The sequence below is a fragment of the Lytechinus variegatus genome, chromosome 3 (assembly GCF_018143015.1).
Source record: "Lytechinus variegatus isolate NC3 chromosome 3, Lvar_3.0, whole genome shotgun sequence".
NCBI classification, from domain to species: Eukaryota; Metazoa; Echinodermata; class Echinoidea; order Temnopleuroida; family Toxopneustidae; genus Lytechinus; species Lytechinus variegatus.
The window spans coordinates 51,818,358-51,841,551 of record NC_054742.1 but is presented as its reverse complement, the minus strand read 5'-3'; the positions used below and the strand labels follow the sequence as shown (position 1 = coordinate 51,841,551).

The window sequence follows — 23,194 nt, the reverse complement described above, 5'->3', positions numbered from 1 at the left end:
AAGTAGACCAATGGCTTGTAGACCAAGATTTGAATATATACCCTACAGTGGATGAATATTTAGTTTGTTTTGTTTTATTTCAGGAGGATGGCAAGTCAGCGATAGGCCAAGCCATTCAGCTTGCCAAGAAAGATGGCAACCAGTGGTATGATGTAGGAATAGTCAAGTCTACCACCACGACAGTAGCACACTATCACTTACCATCAGAGATTATCAACAGAAATGAAGATGTATGTATATGATATAACATTTTGTGGCTTTTTACCTGTATTTGAGATTCTGATAATAATGTTGGATTCCCCTATTGTCTATTCAACTATCAATATATCTTTAGTGATAAATTTATGGATCCAATTATATTATTAGATTGCTTTCATACAGTTATGTGGGATTCATCTCTTACAATGAACTCCATGTAAATCAACAAATTAAAGTTGAAACATAATTATCTTCGCGACCAGATATGTGAGCAAGTAAGTCTTCTAAATGAAGATTTTCATAACCACAGCCATAACATTGGGTTGAAAGAGCATGTAATTTTTTATCTGTGAACAGTGAAAGAAAATGGCATTGTACATGAATCAGTGAACAGAACCCAAAAGTATCTCTTGCGCAGGGAATGTTTCATGTAAGTTGAGTATTGACTATAGTGAGCTTGCTCAATTGGTTTTCTTTTTTTCAGGAACAGGATAGTCCTGTTTTGTTAGGTTCCTGATTGGTCAAGCCATCAGTCAGTCGATCAAAGTCGTAATATACCTTCTATTTTCCCCTGCTCAAATTTCTCTCTCTTATCCCAGGATATCGATGTTGTGAGTGTACCAGATCACAGTTTCCTCAAGAAGCAGGAGCTTCACCCAGGCACGGCTTATAAATTCAGGGTAGCTGGTATCAACGCCTGTGGGAGGGGTCCATGGAGTGAGATCTCTGCATTCAAGACATGTCTGCCTGGGTTCCCAGGAGCACCTTCGGCTATTAGAATCAGCAAGGTAATATAATCATCACATGGTGAAGTGTTCGGATCTTCCTCATGCTCCCATTTTATTCATTTTATATTTTTAAGGAAAGTGTATCTCAAAGAATGATTTTCTTTATATTTAAAACATATTTGAAGTCTTTGTTTAGTTCTACATTATTTGAATTTGCATTATTAAAAAAATTAATTAAATTCAGAAGAGGAAGGTAATTTGGAAAAAAAAAACCTCTTTCTTCCCTTTTTATACCCATGTGTTTAAAGTAGAATATATTTATTGATTGAATCAGTATATTTGACCTAAATGCAAGGGTGACTCTGTGTGAGACATATTACACCACTATAAAGTATATTAATGGATATATTGTTCACTTAGAGCTAGAACATCATTAAGCCAATTCACAGGCATATTTTTAGATTATTCACTCCTTTCTCTTTGTTTTTGCTGTCTGTAATTGTATGAAAGGGGTGTGTGATTGACATCTCACTTCAGCTCATAGTCTTTGAATGTTACTTCGGCTCTGTAAGCATTCTAGATGTTTTCAGTCTATCTTGACTCTTTCAATCCACTGATTATTTGACCGTTTCCTTTCGCCATTTATTAATTTGTTGTGAATGTTGTCTATGCAGAGTCCTGATGGAGCCCACCTATCATGGGAGCCTCCGGCAAACACCAATGGTGAGATCCAGGAGTATTCTGTCTACCTTGCCGTACGTAGCACCATGGGCGGTGCCTCAGGAGATGCCAAGCCTGCTACCCCAGCCCAGCTAGCCTTTGTCCGGGTGTACTGCGGGCCCAATCCATCCTGTGTCGTGAGCTCAGCCAACCTGGCAGCAGCTCACATCGACTGCACCAGCAAACCTGCTATCATTTTCAGAATCGCTGCACGTAATGTCAAGGGGTGAGTTTAATATTTATTACAGATTCACCATTTGACTTCTGTTAAGATAGGATTGTTCTATGATGACATGGTAAATTGCCATTTGGTCTACACCTGCTTTATCCATGTTCCATTTGGTTTCATCCCACATCGTCTTATCCTTGTTTGTCAACAATCACTTTATCTACTTTTTGTATAAATTCCTAGGCTATACCCTACAGGCTCAATGAGTTGTTCCCCTAAAAATCGGGGTGTTTATGCTACTGCACTGATTCTTATTTTGTTCTGAAATGATACCAAGGTGGTGTTGATGACTAGATACTGATTACTTTCAAAACTTCTACTATTTTTTATTTACAGCAAAAATCAATAATTTAGGGCATTGGTCCTCTGTGCAGAATATTGTCAGTCTCTGTAAGGAGGTTTAGTGAAGCAAGACTTTTTCCAGAGGAACAACAAAGGAAACTGACTGAAGCTTTTGGTCTAGTGTTGCCAGTAGTCTGTATTCTTTCATGTTGAAGTGTGTAATAATTGTAACCAATCTTCTTACTGTGTTTGTTTTTGTAGGTATGGACCAGCCACTCAGGTAAGATGGCTTCAAGACAATCAAACTGCTGCTAAACCTACAACTACTGTCGCTGCCAAGAGACCAGCATCCTCTCAAGAAAGGTAAGATCTACCTTCAATCATTTCATAGTCCATGGGCCCATTTCATAAAGGACCCACAATTATTATAATATCATAATAACCATGGCTGAATGGCCAATAAAAAAAAATGTTTCCATGATATTACCATAGTAACCATAATCATAAGTCTGTATGAAATGTGTTCCAGATTGGATTGTATGGGGGGGGCAATATATTGTCCCCCGAAGATGAATTATGCTCTCTTTACAAGCATATGTCACATTTTTACTTCTAAGTTTTCTTCTAATTCAACTCTTTATTTTTTGTAATTTTAAAATGAAGAATGCAGTTATGAAACAATATTGGATAAAATTGAGAAGATTACTATTCTTTTTGGACTCATATTCGAATGAATTAAAAAAAAAAAAAAATGTTAAGTAGTTCTTGAGAAATTGATTTTGGGTTTTGTCTCATGGTTTATTTTGGGGAAAATGAATGCAATCTGAAGAAGAGACTGTTCACTTGAAACAAACATGTTTAGATATACAATGTAACAACCACTGTTGATTAAAAAGTACAAAAATGTGAAAGAACATCTAAGGAATATTGGTGTAGGCACCAAGTATTCTATATAGAATATAAATTGTATAATGTTTTTACGGCTATATTTTGACATTTTTTCTTCATTTTTTTGTGTCTTTGAATCAACAGTCCAATGGTGAAGAAGGTGAAATCAGAAAGTGAAGGAGATTCCAAAACGGCATAAAAGGAAGGAAAATAATACTGTATCACCAGAACAAACAGCTGAATTCAAGCATGGAAGCATGGTGGAAAGCACATTTATTGCACAAGAAAATGAATTTCTATGAAGAGACATTGACCTTTTGACCTTTCTTGAACAAATTAGTGAATGAGAGTCATCAAAGTCAACATATTACCTGCCCAAGTCTACAATGTTTTAACCTACTTTGTGCTTTGTTATTATTTTCTGTTCAGGGCAAAGTTAGATAAAGGTGAATGTATTTGATGCAAACCGGAGACAGTAGATGTATCCTTTGACTTTTGCATTCAGCTAAATTTGATGTGATTGCAAAAATGGAGTTACAGTAAACATTGAATTGCATGGAATTGGATGGGATTTTCTTTTTAAAGCAAGCCTACTCGTTTAATAAGATTTGCAGTTGGAGCTGATTTCCTATCTAATTGGGTTATGGAGAAAAAAATGAATATGGCATTACTTATAATTATTAATGATAATAGAGGCTGCTCATACACCTTTACATTCCAATGGTCTCACATATAAACCAACAGGGTGAAAAGTAGCACTATCATTGAGAAAGAAATCAAAAGAATGAAAACAGGCCCAGTTCTTTTTTTCTTTTTATTTTCATATCACTTACTACCCAGAAAGTTAGAAGTTGTCCCAAAAGTGTTGTCCCAAACAAAGTGAAATTGCTTGAATGCTATGTAAAATTGCAGACGCGAAGCAGACGAATGGATTGTATATTCGACATGGACTAGGCAGTTGGAGTGCACGAGTGATACACAAAGCAAGATGTGGGCAGCCCTTCCAAAGTATCTAATTCATGACAAATGCACAATCTTTGTGCTGCCCGATCGTGTATGCATGGAATTTTATGCAATTTATTATTGATTCCAGTACAAACAAACAAGGTCATGGAGCTCAAGCCAGCAAGCAGAGCAAGAGTTTAGTTTGTTCATCAAGCTGATAGCTGCGCTTTATGGTCAGGATTGATCGGGCTACCTCATGCTCAAGCAATGACAAGTGCAACATGCAATTCAGACTGGATACATGACTGGGTATATTATTTTGCTTGAGTGAGTTGCGCTTCTTGCTCACTTCATCTGTCTGAAGTAAGATTACTTGTTCATTATCAAGTTCATTTAGCATGAAAAACAAATCACTCACTGAAAACAATTTTTGTTTGGTACATCTTACGCCAACATCGAATGTCTAACTTCGACTTTCAGCGCCAGTGCAAATTTGTATAATTCTATGTCGCAAACAGGCAATCTCTGCCGGCATTTCGCATTGGCTGCCAAAATGCATTTCATTGACAAGCTTGGTGACAAAAGCGTTGTCGATGACAGCACTAGTGAAAAGAACATAAATAGTACAGTCACACCTATGAAACTGCATAAATATGACCAATATTCAGTGAAGTAATAAAGGGACTTCCTATAGTATGCAGTAATTGAATTCTTGATTTAGGATGAATGAAGGAAATATTTGGAACGTGGCTCGGCCGACAAGTGTCCCACAGAGCTCTATCCAGGATTGTCTCACTAGTGATTGCACCATGGACCTACTAGTTGGTCAATGATTGCACCAACTGACAGAGTTTATTACAGTTTACAGTCTGATATCTCAAGCCTCCTCTAAGATACCGATTCACCACTTTGGAAATAAATAACAATAGAATTGAATTTCAGAGTTATTTACAGTCAATTCAAATCTGGCAGATTAAAAAGTGATATGAATAATAATATGAAGTACATCTGGAGTAAAGGCAAAATTGATTTCAAATCTCAAAACTATTTTCATCTCATGTACATTTGGAACAAAATCTGCATTTTCTCAAAGAAGGAGGCTTATGACATTCTCTTTGTATGGCCATTCAGAACTTTAACAAGCATCTATCGTGGGTTGTATCCAATTTAGATAACTGGTGATGATAAAGGCATAGAGTGCTCTAGGCGATGAAGAATAAAAATCGTATACAAGTTTAAAGTGGATTTGATATTTGATAATCAATTTGAAAACAGTAAGGCAGCTTTGAGGAATGAGAGTCACATTAAATTTTGCTGAATGAAAAATGAAAAGCGCTCAACGGGATGTCTTTAATTAAAGGTAACAATGCTTTAGATTTTCACACTCTTTTTTTTTTTAATTGTTCATACAAAGTTATCCTGTTCATGATTTTATAGTATATTTGGTGCATTGTTTGCATTATTGTTTCAGTTGAGTCATAATGTACATGTTTTAGGTGGCATTGTCTAATATATATATTTATTTTGTATGATATTGTTATGTTGGAGGAGAAAAGAACAGATTGTACATGAAGAAGTTTTTAATTTGTTGTAAACAAAAAATTTCAGATAAGTAAATGATTTTTGAGTGAGGAAATGTGTATCACATGTATGTAAAAAGAGGAGTTCTTGTTTTATTCTCATAGATGAAATTGTATTGAGATATGGTAAGAATTTTTTGAAGAGTAATGAATTGGCAAGCATTGACACAATCTCTCATGAAAAGGAATTTACAGATTTTAGAGTGAAGCACTCCGTATTAAACTTCTTTTCCTCACATTCTTTCATATTCTGTCGGAAACTGCTTAAGTGCCATTGGTCGAATTGCAAAAGGGCATTTGATGATCGTGATAATAAGGGTAATCATAACATATGAAAGCAGAGCCAATTAGCATTGGCCATTTAATGTGTGGAAAGTAAGATGTTTGTCTTTAAGACGAGTTAGCTTGTGAGGGCTGTGGAGGTAATGGATGTATTATTGTAAACCATGAGGCACGGTTCTGTTTATCATGGTGAAAGATAGCGAAATAGCTGATTGATGGGGAGGAAACAATTATAGGCTGAAATCCCTCCTTTTTGAAAATAGCAATTTCACTGACATTGTTTTCACCAATACAGCTATTTCTTATCATTAGCATGGTTTTCAATAAGGGACACCTGATATTCTTTTCTTTGAATTTCAAAAGCAAAGTCTCATAGCATCACAAAACTATCTACCTTTCCAATTTTCCAATAATGTTCACCTAATTCTCTGAAATTTCAGATACATGTAGTGACAGTATAGCCAAAAATGTTATTTTCCATAGAGTCATGCTCATCGCAACAAGTTACTGGGTGCTTGAATCATATATATGTTAGATTAAATAGGAGAGGATATCACTGGTTCAGTATTTGACAACTGAAGTTAAGACTGCTCTGAGAGTGTCTTGTAATATATTGTGTATATTTCATTTGATGTTGATGATTTACATTCACTGTATGGTTATCTAATATCCTTATCTCTATAATTTGCATGAATCGGGAGGCATGTTGTCATATCAATATGGATAGTAGTAAACAAATGTGTAATCTGTATCATCAAATTGTAATTATATCTTGGAGAAATATTGCTTCGATTTCATTTCTTGTCTGGCCTGCAGGTTCAGCAAGAAATAGATTTGTAAGCTTTGTCATTATTTGTCCAAGGGCTGTAAATTTGGCTTTTCTTTCCAATATTGATTTTTTTATGGATTGTGAATTACAGGTATATGAAATAGAGAAATTTAATAGAAAGAAATTTAGAGTTGGTGAAAGGATGACCTAAATTTCTGATTTTATTCAGATTGCAAAAAATACAAATGAAATATGTTGATTGTTAGGATAAAGAAATTTAGAAAATTAGAAAGAGAATGTGTGCGTGTGTGGGAGGAAAGATACGAGAGTGAGAGAGAGAAAGAGGTAGTGTGTGAGAGAAAGATCAATATATTAATGTTTTCTTAGAGCTTTGTAAATACGCAAATAGATTTGAGAAATGGCCTTAGTTTCGAAGTGACTATTATTCACCAGACTGTTGATATTTTAAGGGGAGTTTAGCTTTTAATTTTTCAGGGATTTTCATGTTTTAACCAGCTCTCCACTTGGGTATCAGAACCTGTACGAACGTCCAAAGAGATTTTTTTTTCTTGTAAAATAGTAAGCAAACTGTCAAGTAGTATGTTTACAATGCCCTCACCGCATCCATCATTGATACATGACAGAAATCCTCTATCAATTGGGTAATTTGATATTGTTTCTTTTTTGTTCACCTTCACCTCATACGAGATGTGATTGACTTTGGGCATATGATGGTAAGTTTCGGAAGGGGCATGCAAAGCACATCAATAACCTGTATTGTTGTGAGAAAGAATATTAGAAATAAACATTCCATGAAGGTGTATTGTATCTTCATATAATTTGATTTCTTTCAGGCCTGTGTGACTCTCACAATCTTCTGAACAGACGAGGATAACCAGCCTCCAATGAATTTATAAGGGCTCTCAATAGCATATCTTTTGTTGAAAGACAGCTGACATAAAAGTTTCCACTGGACAGTCGGCAACAGCAAATGTTTTCCAATTTTGGCTGTATAATATCTTTACCCTCAAAGGTATTGTGCAAATGATGGTTTGACCTAGGCAAATTGAAGGAAAATGTCTGTATTGTATTTCAGCTTTGGACCATCTGAACCAAGTAGATCAGCACAAACATTCCAAATTATCTATTCGGCTGCTTCAGAAGGAGAAAGAATAATAATTGTAGGGGTTTTGAAAGGCCTACATCATACATGGGGTTTGATCAGCACTCGTATCAAGTTTATCTCCGAATTGTTCTTTTAAGGTGTATTTTTCAAAGAAAACTCTTTTTTAAATGTCAGGAATTTAATGATTGTATGATGAATTTACGTCCCCACTTCTATTTGAGAAAAAAGCTCTTAATGTTCATAAGTTTTGATTGGCTGACTGTTGCTTTGGTAACTGTCAAAGACAACTTACCCTTGCTGATAGTCATCATGAATGGTGCCCTGGTTTCGCCTATTGATATGTACAAAATACTTGTGGAATATTCTTTTAGTTCTTGCAGAGTTGGGGTTATCATACAGAAATGTTTTAAAAGTAAATATGTTTCCTTACTGTTTGAGGTAGTGCTTCCAAATCAATACAATATCTTAGTAAATGAGATAAATGCTTCTTATAGTGAGCACATATATTTCTTTCTTTCCTTTTTATGGGGGTGACTGTTAAATGATAAAGTCCAACTTGTATGGGTGCTTGTGTAGTCAATGATAACAGTAGAAGGTATACAGAAGGGAAAATATGTCTGGTTGTCATTCAAAACTAAAGTTTTGATTTTTCTTTTCTTTTGTTTGATGTTTAAATGTTGTAAAGCTGCATTTTTGTCCTGTACAAAGAAATTGTTTCAGTAATGCAGGTTATGTACATTGTAAATATCACCCTTATTATTTTTGTGTGCATGTTTGTCCTGTAGCGCTCCTTTTTTCCGTGTACTTCTTAGAATGAACAATAAAAAAAATTTGTATATTTCAAATTGATAAGTTGTCTTTTTTTTCTTATCCAAAGAATTTATTCTGTCTTCTTCATTTAGATTTCTATCTTATGTGATATATTTAGTATATCTATTTTGTTTTCAAACTTAATGTTATTGAAATGTGAGGTGTTCACCTACTTATGGAAAACTATTGACAGTTTTAGATTTAATGCTAGTACAACTTGTAGTGCTTACATGGTAAAATAGTTATGCTGTACAACATCATAAGTCAACTTCCCACAGCCGTGTATGTTGAAGATGATCTCAAAGGTTTTCACTTATAGTCATCAGGGCCAACTCAGCCATGTAGACACATGACCAGTGGACTCGGATGATATTCTCTCCACACAAATGAGCCCCCTAGTGTCACATTGATAGAATTACTGTAATACAAGGAAGTAGAGGTATATGAATTTATTTGTGCAAATAAGTAAATTAAAGATGAAAGTCTGGGTTCCATTTAACAAAAAGTTGCTATGATAGCAACTCTTGCTGGGATGATAACTTTCATTGGAAGGGTCAAACAAGAAGCAGTATTTTCACTGTTGTCATGGTAATTGATATTCCAGTAAGAGTTTGTATCATATCAACCTTTCATGAAAAAAATGTGGCTCAGGCAATTTGTGTAGGTGCATCCTTTCACATTTCATTCTTAAATGGCAAGTCAAGCAGTGTATTGCATCCCCTCGCCTGTGACATGTAGCATGTGGCAGGTTTGTAACCACTAATCTCTAATGAATATATATAGGCAGACTCCAATTCATTCTTTTTACAAGCAGTTTGTCTACTTATTGTATCATTTTGTTTAATTGGCTCTTGGCCTATTAACCTGTTAAAGGGGAAGTTCACCCCGACAAAAAGTTTGTCGTAAAAATAGTAGGAAAAAAATGATAACAAATATTGACAAAGATTCGAGAAAAAACCACCAAAGAATTGAAAAGTCATTAGAATTTTAATAATTTAATTTGTGATGTAATATATACGAGCAGTATTCCTCCAAAGCGAATGGTAAAAAATCAATGAAATGTCATTTTCTCAGAAAATTGCTTTTACTGTTTCTTTTGTACATCAACAGACAATCATTTTTCACCCGGTCATGAAAAGAAAACAAAAAATTAGTCATCAGGAACCATCAAAAAAATGATATTCCTGCATTTTATATTACATAGCCAATGGGGCAACTGCTCGTTTGTGATGTCACAAAATGCAAAACTTAAAATTCCAATAACTTCCTTAATCTTTAACATATTTTCCTCAAACCTTCACCTAAACTTTATATCATTTTTTCTGTAATTTTTACCACAAACTTTCCTTCAGGGTAAACTACCCCTTTAACAAGTTCATGCAGTGTTTTTATCTATTTTTAAGGGGTGTTGCAAGAAAATATTTGCAATCAATCGCAAATGTTCTATTGCAATTTTACAGTTGATCACTTTTAACTTTAGCAAATCAGATTAAACTCCTTATTTCATGGAGCAGATTAGCAATAAATCGCACATTTGCAATTGATTACACGGCATATACTTGATTTGCGAACGAAAATAGACTCACAATCGATCGAAAGTTTCTTGCAATTATAGTGTCCGGATATCTGCCCCCCACAAAAAAATAAATAGAATAAAGAAAAATATATAATTTTAAAATGAATAAATAGATGGAATGAATAAATAAATGATAGATAAATAGACAAATAGATACATAAATAAAAATCCGGGGGGGGGCACAACTGCCACAAAGCGCAATTCGTTCAAGCAACAGCGCGGGACTCAATGTCCAGCCGGACGGAATTGCATGGTACTTTCGACGCCGCACGGCCGGCGCGGCGGCCGGCCGCGCCGCGGCAGAGCTAGAAATACGGTTACCGTTACTAAAGAAAGGTGTAGACCTAGTTGAGTGGTAGAGTCCTGTCGAGCCATCTCACTTTTCTCGGTAAGTATATTGTGGCAATTCATGATTTATATGTTGATATTAAACTTGTAGATAGTTTATGATCATAACACACTGGCACACTCATTTGAATGTAAATTACTAAGAACTAACGACATGAATGAAGACTAAAATTTGATCTAGCAAATATTGTAGATGATCGGTCCCATATGTTGTGGTTGGTGTGGTGTTGATTGATGAGAGTGCAGTGCAGTGCAGTGCAGATGCTGTAGACTAACTAGTGTAGGCAGGACAACAAGAATTTCAAAATGTGTTTGTTGTCCCCAAGAATGATATCAAAAAATTTCTTAATATCTAATTTGTCATGTGAAACCACTTAAAACTTACGTAAAATTCATTTAAACTGCAAAAAAGAGCAATTTCATAGCACCAACATGGGTCGAAAAAGTCATAGACATCGCGGGTCCCTGTTAATGCACTGTCCTTACTATCGATAGTTTAAACGATCACGATGTGCTCGCTAAATGCGCGCGCCCGTCGGCGTCTGCTAGCCGTCCTCTGCTGTGACTCTCAAATAGCCCCGCATGTGCGATTTTTAGTCAGATCGTCCTATATGCTGTTTTTCATGTTAGTACATAGATGCGTGCGCGTTTTTTGCGGACGCAGATCATGTACCCATCTCCGTCGTCTGCTACGGCTCTCTATATCAGTCCCAACTTGTGAAATGTGTTTTCTGGTGTATTTTCATTTGGTCTACATGCAGTTTGCCCACTTGTTATTTGGTCTAATGCCAAATGGGCTAAACCCATTTGGTCAACTAAATTGCCATTTGGTCTACACTTGGTCTAATTCTCATTTAGTGAAATGTCCAGTTGGTCTAATTTCAGCATAACCTACATAATTATATATTTTTGTACTTTGTCAAATACTGGTACATAAAATTGGCTTTATATCATGCAGTTCCACATTGTAAATATGTATATTCATTTGGTTCACATGCAATTTGCCCACTTCTCATTTAGTCTAATGCCGAATGGGCTAAACCCATTTGGTCTACACTTGGTCTAATTCTACAGTTGGTCTAATTTCAGCACAACCTAGGCTACTTAATTATATTTTTTAACTTATATACATATATTTTAGTCTTTATACATATACCAAATGGGCTTGACCCATTTGGTTTAAAAAAAATTCTAATTGCCATTTGGTCTACACTTTGTCTAATTTACATTTGGTCTACACTACACTTGATCTAATTTTGAGTCCAGTCCAGTGTCTAATTTCAACATGACCTACATCATTATGATTTTATACTTTGTGAAATATATATTTTTTTCTTTATATAATTTCATTTCACCTTATAGTTTTAGCATTGGTTTCCAAATAAATAATACTTGAACAGTGGCATAATCATGATAATGGAGCCAAAAGTTTTGAAAGGTGTATCGGGTAAATTTATAAAGTTGCAAGCAGAAGCATACAACAAAAAAAATGTTGAAGCGGGGGGGGGGGGGGGGGGGGGGGGGGGCGGTGTTAATTAATTTCCTTTTATTTTCCAATGCCAGATCAATCTTTGTTTTTGCTTGCTAAATTTTTTAAAAATTATATGTTCTGTTCTATCTACAATTTTTACTAATGATCCTTTTTTTACTTATTATTTTTCAGACACATTCGCACCCGAACCGACTCTACAAGGGAAGAGAAGGAATTATTGAACCCCTTGAGAATATACAGGTCAAGGGCTGTAATAGTATACAGGGGCACTTCCTGGGAGTTTAATTTCATTTTAATTATGTGTTTTCAGGATTTTTTTTAGGATATCTAACATTGCAGTGAAAATTATTGCCCCTGCTGATAGTTTTTCAGCTGTGCATGCCCCTCCTTAATTTCAGTGAATAAGGTGTGGCACTGCCCTCTATGATTCATTTTGAATTTTAATGGGCTCCAAAATGCAGTAATTTATAAATGATAGCATAATCTTATTTTGATAAAGCATTTTACTTAACGGGGGGGGGGGGGGGGGGGTGAATTTGACTACTAAACCAGCCCCCCCATGTCAAGGATTAAATTTTTGGAAAAAAAAGCATATATAAAATAGATATAGTTATTGCATATCAGAATATTATTTTTTCTTGATGTTTTCTCAATAACTCTAAGCTGTTATTGATGAATTCTTTCTTGAAACAAAAATAAGCAATTTATCCAAACATGTCAGTTTCATTTTGTAGACATATGCATTGAATTTACCAATTCAGAATATAAGGTATGCAATCTTTCATAAATGTTGATTTTTATCACTGGTGGATCTGGGGGAGGGCACATCTAGCTCAACCCCCCCCCCCCCTTTGAGAGCTACAGTCAAGATGTAATGAAAATACGCAATTTTCATCAAAGAATGCCCCCCCCCCCCGTAAGGCCCTTTTTTGCTTGACAAATTTTCATCCTGAAAATGTGCCCCCCCAGGATAAATCCTGGATCCACCACCCCTGGTTTTGATTAAGTTTACATGTATTTTCATTTTGAAAAAAAAAAAATTCCTAGAGATTTATAAACAGCATGATTTACACTGAGCATTTCATACACTTTGTGCAGAAGAAATATTTGGTTATTGAATTATGGAAGATATCTTTTGGAAATGAAATTACTTTATTGCAGTTATGTCTTACATTGTATTGTCATTTTACTTGATAGAAATTCATTATTTTTTATAACCATGACAGTGTTATAAATTCATATTTGCTAAATTGTAATAATCATTTTGATGTTCCTTCATCTTCATGAAAGTATGAATTCTAGTCATCTGCTTCAGTCTGCCCAATGAAATGGTTACAAAGGGCCTAAGCATCCCGTGTCATTTTTCAATAATTAGTTAAGTCAGTAGTCAAGTAAGGGGTCAGACAGTTTGGCTGTATTATATTTGTTTATTTGTCTTACTAGTGTAAATTTACTAAACTTTTTCTGCTTGTGATTGAACCACCAAATTGCCAGATAGTACCATTTTGTTGGGCAGACATTAATATTGACTAGAGGACTTACTTTCCAAACCAACCTAAAGATAATATGATACTTCATGTATTACAGGGGTATATTGCCTCCATTCCATTGTTGGGATGTATGCTATGGGCTGGGTAATATCATCTAACTTGTCCTGGAATAATCATTCTCTATAACAAGTTCACAGACAAACGGAGATTCCACTTCAGCAACTCTCAGTTGAACATCAACATTCCTGGCATTGGTGGGGGAAGCCAAAAATTTTAGGGGGAACCGCCAAAATCTTTTGACCCCCCCCCCCCCAAAAAAAAAAAAGATAGTGACCAAATAATATCTTGGGGGGGACACAGGAAACAAAATTGAAAATTGACAAGCCAAAAAAAATTTAAAAATAAGGTTATCAACAAAAAATTGAGGGGGATGGAATCGTCCCCTCCCCACCTCAAATTTAGGGAGATACTCCCCCCCCCCCACTTCCGCCGCCTATGATTCCTGGTGCTTGGAGATCTGCGAAAGGCATGCTATAACATCCACTTAAGTTCCATTTCCTTTCATGTTTTTTCCTCTTCTTAGTGAGCATCTCCAAGTGTTCATATTTTTTTCAGTGTCCTTTTTAGATTTATCAAACTCAGTTTTATTACCTGATAAAATTCTATCCCAAGAATTGAACACTTTGATCAAATTTGGAAGTTCAACTTAATGTAACTGACAATATATAACTGAAAATAGAAAATAAAAGGCAAAATAATAATTATGAGAAAAATAATAAAAGAAAAACAGTTACTCAAATCAAATTCACTCAAAACCATACACTAATGTACTCTCCTCAAAAATCAGTTCTCACTTTTAGGTATTGATCATTCATTCAGTCAATAAAATAATAAAAACAGAGACAGGAGGTCCTCCTCAAAATAAACACAAACACAGAGTCTCACATACACACTACACATTAAGAGTAAAATCAGTTTGTATCTTTCGTGGGATTTGTTTTTATGTAAATCTGGATTCTTCTTGTTAGTAGGGCCTTAGGTCACTCTGACTTGAACTTAAAACTTCCAATCTCAAGAAGGCAAGATATCTCAGTAGATAGTCATTGTCAAGATGTTTAGGAGTTCAATCTGGAGGCGAGGTTATTCATGATGGCATCTGATATTCTGGCAGAAAGAATGAGAAATAAAAAAGTGCATAAATACAATTATTTATTTTTTCAATGCAAATTAAATAAACGAGTCATTCAAGATAGTGTGTATTTTTTAGAGGGGGGTGGTTATGGCATATTTTAGTCCAAATTATTTTTATCTTAATTTTTTTCCACTTTGTATTACCATTTATTCAAAAATTGCAATAAACATATTAATATATAAATGAGTTTTAATCTAGTTGGCAAAAGAAAAACCAGTGGCGGCGGCAGTGCAAAGAAAATGCCAGTAAAAGGCAGTAAAGCACTGTGTCTGAGTGACTGACACCACTGACAGTGAGGTGAATGTTCATTTTCCAGTGCATGCACATTATTGCCCCATCATATTCACTCGTTTTCAGAAAATATTTAGTTATTCCTCATATGACCATGATTATCTCCTTCATGTCATTACTCTGGTGTTTATTCATGATTTTAAATTCAGGAAATCATTTAGCAAACAAAGAAAACAAAGCATTTCTTGACTGTGATTCCGTGTGATTCAAGTTCTATTTCATTTCTGTGTATCACACGTACGCACGTACGTGACGTAATCTTGATCTCTAATCTGCTAATTGTTATGTTAATTAATCATTCCGTGCGCGCGATTAAAATGGCTCGAAATTCGACCAAATTCAAGGGCAGCTCAGCTTGTAAACCTCACTGAGAAGGGCTTCCACAGCCCTTGCGATTCCCCGCGCTGCAATTTAACTGCAAGACACAGAAAGGAAATCAATTCAAGTTTCACAATCAACGGAAAATCCAGAACACTTCGAGACCCATTTTGCAAGAAATACAACTAAATAAGGTAAGAATTGAGAGCAACTCACGACACTTTTGACTTACCGACACTTTCATGGTTATTTTTGGAAGATTTCATGGAATTTGGGGCACGAAAATGACTTCGGTAGCTCGCGAAAGTCCTATGCATTACGATGACATATTTTTCATCGCACGGGAGGACAATCACAAAGAGAAAATATCATATTCATCCGCGCTGACAGGGGCTTAATTTTGACGATATCGCATCGCTATGCGATTTCACTCATTGACAAGCGGACGAAACTTACGTACAAATTTTGAGCACTTCCGCGACAGCGCCATCTAGTGACTACGGCCGTGCCTAACTAGTGTAGATCGATGATGCTGTTATTTTCGCGGGATTAATTTTTCGTGCTTGGCGGCTTCAAAACATATTCGTGGGTTCTTTAATTTGTGCTGCACACTCCATAATCTTAATGTCACTTCCTTTTTTGCTCATCTGTGAATGGTTTTAATTAACAAAAACATTTCAGCAACGCGCAACGATATGTATTTCTGATCATTATTCTAGCTCTAAAGCGGCATAATTCAGCATTGTTTTTATCCAATTTGTAACATTTAACGCAACTTTTCTTTGCGAGGCGGACATTGGGGAAGGCAAAACGGAGGCGCTGCTAGCTACTGTCATGGTATTTCCGGGGGGGGGGGGGGGCACCCATGGTTTCAAATCATCTCGTGTGTGAAGGATTCATATGCACCTGGTACACGCGAATCTTTCACACCTTTTTAGCTCAAATAACTATGACTTTACATCATAGCTACGGATTCTAATTGTGCTATAACACTTACCAAATCATATGGATCGTTTGTTGACTTCTCTTTGCTGTTTTTTAATGAAATAAAAGCATTTTTTTCGTGACCTTCACGTAGATGCCTCTGGATCAGCGTGGATATCAATTTTTGCCTAAAGAGGGCGCGCGATATTATTCACAAGCCGGTAGGCACTTAAGAATAGTCGTAAAATATGTCACTCTCGCCGATGAATATTCATTAGATCGTGGTCGTGCGTGTTCAATACACACTGAGTGCATGCATGCAGAGAGTTTGTATTGAACACGCACGACCACGATCTAATGAATATTCATCGCGAGAGTGACGTAATTTTACGAGTGTCCTTTCAAACTTGGTTCTTAAGTGCCTACCGTTTGTTTACGGTATACCGTACCTTTGTTTACGGTTTTGCAAGCTAGCTGCATTCTAGGCGATCAGCATTATTTTCTTGCTCGTTCAATCCACTTTCATCATCATCTTGTCAAAAGATGGCGTACTTTACCAATAAGTATATACATGAGATGCAACCTGTTGATTTTTGGTACAATTTCCTATTATGCGCTGACGACTTGAATCGAGAATGTTCGATAGGAAAAATTGCTTTTCGATTGTTTGCGTACTTTCCACCGCAGTATCAAGGATAACTAAGGACGGATTGAACGGTTGACATTTGGAAGTAAGCAATAAAAACAGTTTTATAAATAATTCCTTTTTAGAATGAAGTTAAAATATGAATGTTCAATTGCAAGAGTCATAGTGGAGAAATATTGAAAGGACTTTGGCGTGTTTCATTCCCTCACATTCGTGTGATGAATGAAAACGTCAAAGTCCACTATGAAATCACATGCGTTGTGCGAGGTTAGTATTACTAACCGCATGATGTGTGAGTGGGGGGGGGGGGCACTCAACCAAAAAAGTGGTATGGTGAGACTACCACATATCGACCACCTCTTTCAGAGCTACCAAGTCTCACGCATTATGCGTGAGACTCAAGCATTTTGGACTCTTGTTCATCCCCTCAAATCTCTGTCTCAAGCAACTATCACAGCCTATCCCCATATACTTGTACACAATGTCTGTGATCTCACTCAGATTCACAAAAAAATCTCACGCATAACTGGTCTTTGAACTTGGCATCTCTGCTCTTTTGAAAACCAACCACCTTGTGTGAGTTAAACTTATTGCGTATTACAAGCGATACGCACAAGACGGTAGGCGCTGTGTCCATAGAAACGGTAAGAATCGATTTTACGAGAAAAAAAGAAGCAATGAAAAGTAAAAATTGAGTAGAATTAATCAAAATTGTATTGACCAAACCCAAACCCCGCTGAAAAACCAAGAAATCCGATAGGAAACGGCTATAGAACAAATATCCGTCGTCAATCGTCGAATCATGTGCCGGAGCTCGCAGTGGAAGTAGTGAGGTGATCATTTAGCATGTTCATATCATAGAACTGATTTGAAAGAGTAAAATATTTCGCCACCGCAACAAGAATTGGCCGTAAACTTCGTGTACCGCTGGTGGTCGGTTTTTAAAAGACGTAAAATCGTCGCATTCGTTGTTCGTCAATATATACGCGGATTGAATCATAGTCGCCAAGCGAAATATGGAATCTGATCTGCTCAATTTTCTGCACAAATGAGACGAAAACTGGGTAAAATTGATGAATATTTTTGCAGATACAATGCTTAGAAGATTAGATGGTCAATAAGGGTAGTTCCAACCATCTGTGCTGCGGGCGAGACAAAAAACGGGGGCCTTGGAGCGGGCTAATTGTAAAAAGGAGGGTCTTCTTCCGGGTGTAGTACAGACATCTGGGTAGAGTATTTTCGTACTTTGTGCAGTGCTGCATTGTCAAACCTCAGTAATATGCTTATGAGGTTAAAGGTGTATGTACATATAAGGTAAAAGTGCTACTTGTGCAAGTAAAAACTAACTCCTTTTCCATCTAAGCCTGACACAGCGCTATCCTGTACAGCTGCCTCTTAAACTGTTCTAGAGTAGAAGCAGATGTTACATTGGCAGGGAGCTGGTTCCAATGGCGTACAACACTAGGAAAGAAGGAGTTTTGAAACCCAGAGGTCCTCTGCCTCTTAAACTGTTCTAGAGTAGAAGCAGATGTTACATTGGCAGGGAGCTGGTTCCAATGGCATACAACACTAGGAAAGAAGGAGTTCTGAAACCCAGAGGTCCTACACAATTGTTGTCGATATTGAGTGTGTCGTCATCCAGAAGATTGTAGTGCTGGGTAGAGGTAAGGTGGTTCAGGTGGGATGGCAATCAGTCCATGAAGAATACGGTAGAGCATGATCACTTTCAGACGAGCTCTCCTTTCAGCGAGAGACTGCCATTTCAATGAGTGAAGCATTTCGGTGACACTGTCTGGGGTGGTAGTCTCCAAGTGTAAATCGAGCAGCACGCCTCTGAACCATTTCAAGTTTCCAGATGTAGTCTTGGTAGTGAGGATCCCAGGCTGTTGCTGCATACTCAAGGATAGGTCGTAAATATGTCCTGTTTGTCTGGTCCTTGATATTCTTGGGGCAGCCAAAGAGGTTTCTCTGGAGGAATCCTCGTGTACTATTTGCTTTTTTTCATGTACTGTCAATATGCGTCTTCCAGCTGAGCTTGGAGTTGATGTATACTCCGAGATACTTGGCATTGTCAACAGCTGGAAGTTCAACTCCATGAAGAGAATAAGGCGATTTGATGACATTTTTCGCCTTACTGGTCACTCTCAGAACTTCACACTTCGATGGATTGTAAGACATCTGCCACTTGGCTTCCCAATCTTGCAGGTTAGTGAGATCTTCTTGGAGTGTGTCTGCGTCAGATTGCAAACTGATGTGTCGATAGAGAAGACAATCATCGGCAAACATCCGCACCTCTGACTGGACACATTTAGGCAGATCTTTGATGTAGGCCAAGAAGAGAAGCGTGCCAAGTACAGTCCCTTGAGGTACGCCCGAGTTGACATCGGCTGGGAGAGAGGTAGTTCCTTCAAGCACCACCTGTTGGACACGATCTTTAAGGACTTCAGGCTCTGATCCAACCAAGAAGATTTCCTTGGATGCCATAGAAGGCTAGTTTTCTCAAGAGTCTTTCATGTGGTACTTCATCAAATGCCTTTGAAAAGTACTGCATCTATCTGCTGTTTGTTGTCAATCCCTTTGGCAAGGTCATGTATGGTCAGTAGCAGTTGGGACTCACAGGAGTGGAATTTTCTGAAACCATGTTGCTTTTCAGACAAGATACTGTTAGATTCCAGGTGAATGATTTCTGAGAATATGATGTGTTCAAGGGTTTTGCACACAAGTGAGGTCAATGAAATTGGTCTATAATTGCAGGCTTCGTGCCGGTTACCTTTCTTGAAGATTGGTGTGATGAATGCAGCCTTCCAGTCTAATGGAATTGCACCTTGATGTAGGGTGGACTGGAACAGTAAAGAAAGGACAGGTGCAAGCTCTTTAGAACACTCCTTCAGGATACTTGCAGGAAGGCTGTCAGGTCCTGGTGCCTTGTATGGGTTGATCTTGGACAACAGTTTACAGACTCCTTCAGAACCAATTTCAATGTTGCAGATCTTCGGGTGTGGACTAGCTCCCATGTCAGGAATGTTGTCTATGTCTTCTTTCGTAAAGACTGAAGAGAACTGATCATTCAGGATAGCAGCCTTTGTTTTGCTGTCACATCGAAGTACGCCATCTCTCAAGAGTGGGGATACTCCAGATTTGTCACACAGCTTTATTCTTAATGAATGTCCAAAATCTCTTGCCTCCACTGGGACCTTCTCCACATATCAGATCTGAGATGTAGGTCTGGTAGGTTTTACAGCATTCCTTTGCATAGTTTTCTTAAGTTCCTTGTAATTACGGTGTTCTGTGTTGTCAATCTCGGCTGTGGCAGCTCTCGATCTTCTGAATGATCTTTTCTTCTATCTGGAGAGACGTTTCAATTCTGTCGTGATCCAGGGTTGGCTAAATCTGCATGAGGTCAACTTCGATGGACATCTTCCTCAAGTGCAGATAAGATCTTACTTTTTATCCCTGTCAACTGACTTTCGACTGGGGTATCTAGAGAAGTCTGGGCCAAGTAGCTATTCAACAGCAAAGCTTGCCATTATTTTTCTGATGGTGTCCATGTTTGCCTTCTTCCAAAGATCTCTGTATCTTCGCCCTTATGTCAGCAACCGTGAGGACCATATCATGATCAATGATACCTGGTAAGGGGATGCATTTCCTGATTAGAGATGGACGATTTGTGAGGAAGACATCTAGGATTGATTGACCTCTCGTTGGAAAGTCTACTATTTGGCTGAGGCATAAGTCTTGAAAGGTTGCAAAGGTCCTTGGAACGGGCTTTGGAACAATCAATGTTTGCGAACACGGGGTCCTTGGAACGGGTCGCCTGCGAGTGATTGCGTATTCATCACTATGGAAGGGGCATACGTGCACGCAGATAGCCCTGCGGCACGAGTGCCGGGTGCGTTTGCTCAGAGGCGATGGTCGGACAGTGCTCTGCGGCCGCTTTTCACCAAAATTGTAGCTCATTGTAGCAGATCAATACGGCTGGAACGTCGTAACGGAAAATATGCGAAGCTTTGGAGCGGATTTTTTTTTATAAGAAGAAAATGCTATGCTTTGGAGCGGCTTTCTTTGTTCTTTTTCTCAAGACAAAAATGCTATGTCTTGGAGCCGAATGTGTGTAAAAATGGAGGTCCCCTCCGCGGCACATACCCACTATTATATACTGAGTGCCCCCCCCCAGGGGTATTTACGGCCAAGCACCCGGTAAGGTTCGGGGGGGGGGGGGAATACAGCTATTCAAAGTGCATGGGATCAATCAACAAACATGGGTGGTTGACCCAACATCTTAAAACTAAACAGATCTAAACACTCACAAGGCAAACAGCAAAAGCAATTTATATTTCAACCAAAATCATAATTTAAATACCGATCTGCGATGGTTAAAAAAATGATTGGAACAATTTCTCGCGATGCATATGATTTTGGAGCTCAAGCTTGCTTGTTTAAATGCCGCCCTGTATATAGATGTACCTCTAGTGATTTTTATGCAGGCTCCACTCCACTTCACTACGCTCCACCTACCCAAACATCAAGTCGGTGAACTCGTTCCGTTACTCCGAGTGGCAAAGACGGGAAAAAGGATGAAGAAAAGATTTGTTGTAAAAATTATATGAAAAAAATAAATCAAGAAGGAATTAAAGCTTAATTTCTTACTCTACACCCTTATTTCACTCTGTGTCCATCCTCTGGTTATCTTCAAAATTGGTGATTTGGGGCCAGTATCTAATTTTTCACACGTATTATTCATGGCCGATTTCAAAACAATGCATGCGCATGGGTCGCAGGTCAAACAGCATAAATATTTATATTACATTTGATGGCTTAGAATGGAATACCAGAAATATTCCAAGAGTTTGGGAAAATATTCCACTGATTCATGGAATATTTTCCCAAACTCTTGGAATATTACATTATGATTCTTGTCAATATTCTTTAATGGAAAAATAGCCTCAGGCTCTCTTCAGATCAATTCAATATGAATCAGAAATCAATGTCTATGGACAATTACATGCACTAGATCCTTCTCGAAAATTTGATGGAATAAACTCAATAAAGCCATATTTTGGTATGTATTTCCACTCCCCCATCATATGTTCTATATTAGGGCTATATCATTTTGAACCTCCATGTCTCCATTTTTTTATTTCAGTTGAGGGTGCATATGGAAATCTTGCCAAACTGGGACAAAGTCATAGGGGTAATGAAGTACATGTATGACTGAACATCCTGCCTGAGTTTCAGGTCACATGTCTAAGGTCAAAGGCCATTAAAGGTCAATGAACTTTGGCCATGTAGGGGATTAATCAAATTCAAATATCACTGAATATCCTGAGCGAGTTTCAGGTCACATGGCCAAGGTCAAAGGAATTTAAAGTCAATGAACATTGGCCATGTTAGGGGTAATTATTGAATTGCCACCATAACTTTGATTATAGATATAGTTCATATCAGGTCACATGATCAAGGTCAAATGTCATTAAGGGTCAATGATCGTAGTATCATATTATATGAATTGTGTTTTTGTGAATGATTATTTGATAGTTGTTTTTTACCTTCTTTTTCTTTATAGTTGATGGATCTTTAAGGAATCATGGATACTTTTTTCAAAGTAGATGCTGTTACAGGAACGAGGCGCATGTTCTATGCAGTAACGCCAAATGAAACGTCATTCGAAACACTAGATGAAGTTCCCAAGTACATTGTTGAGGTGAGATTAAATTACAATGTTATACAACAGTGAGAATATATAACTATGTATGAAGTATCAACTTTAAAGCTCTATTAGCCTGAATACCAAATAGTTTGATTGCTGGGTTATGATTTTTTTTTAATTGCTACTATTAATGTCATCATCATCATCATTATTATTGCTATTAGTAGTCGTAGTAGTAGTAGTATAGTAGAAGTAGTAGTTGTAGTAGTAGTAGTAGTAGTAGTAGTAGTAGTAGTAGTAGTAGTAGTAGTACATTGTAGTAGTAGTAGTAGTAGTAGTACATTGTAGTAGTAGTAGTAGTAGTAGTAGTAGTAGTAGTAGTAGTAGTAGTAGTAGTAGTAGTAGTAGTAGTAGTAGTAGTAGTAGTAGTAGTAGTAGTAGTAGTAGTAGTATGATTATTATTTATTATCATTATAGTAGTATTATTTTTTTATCTTCAATAGATTATTATTCTTATTTTTGTTGTTGTCATTGTTGTAGTGTTCTTGTTTCATTGTCTTTGTTAGTACTGAATGAAATAGTAAATATAGTTTTTAGAAAATGTAATTGTTAATTTAAGTAAACTTGAACTCTCTAACACTAACCCTCATCATCAAACTTTGCAATGAACATTATCAAAACAAAAAAGAACTAAACTAAACTTTACAATATAA

General features: G+C 37.0%; 2 protein-coding genes across 2 annotated transcripts in view; both read left to right on the top strand.

Moving 5' to 3' along the window:
• LOC121411311 (host cell factor 1-like) overlaps positions 1–8,592 on the top strand; it is a 33,238-nt gene extending 24,646 nt beyond the window's left edge. Inside the window, exons 21-25 of the mRNA XM_041603970.1 lie at positions 84–230; positions 798–986; positions 1,601–1,872; positions 2,419–2,520; positions 3,190–8,592. Coding sequence (XP_041459904.1) covers positions 84–230; positions 798–986; positions 1,601–1,872; positions 2,419–2,520; positions 3,190–3,244 — 765 coding nt within the window. The 3' untranslated portion in view covers positions 3,245–8,592. The remainder of the gene's footprint in view (positions 1–83; positions 231–797; positions 987–1,600; positions 1,873–2,418; positions 2,521–3,189) is intronic.
• A 1,860-nt stretch (positions 8,593–10,452) lies between these two features.
• LOC121411310 (alkylglycerol monooxygenase-like) overlaps positions 10,453–23,194 on the top strand; it is a 34,686-nt gene continuing 21,944 nt past the window's right edge. Inside the window, exons 1-2 of the mRNA XM_041603968.1 lie at positions 10,453–10,521; positions 22,398–22,535. Of these exons, the coding sequence (XP_041459902.1) occupies positions 22,419–22,535 (117 nt within the window). The 5' untranslated portion in view covers positions 10,453–10,521; positions 22,398–22,418. The remainder of the gene's footprint in view (positions 10,522–22,397; positions 22,536–23,194) is intronic.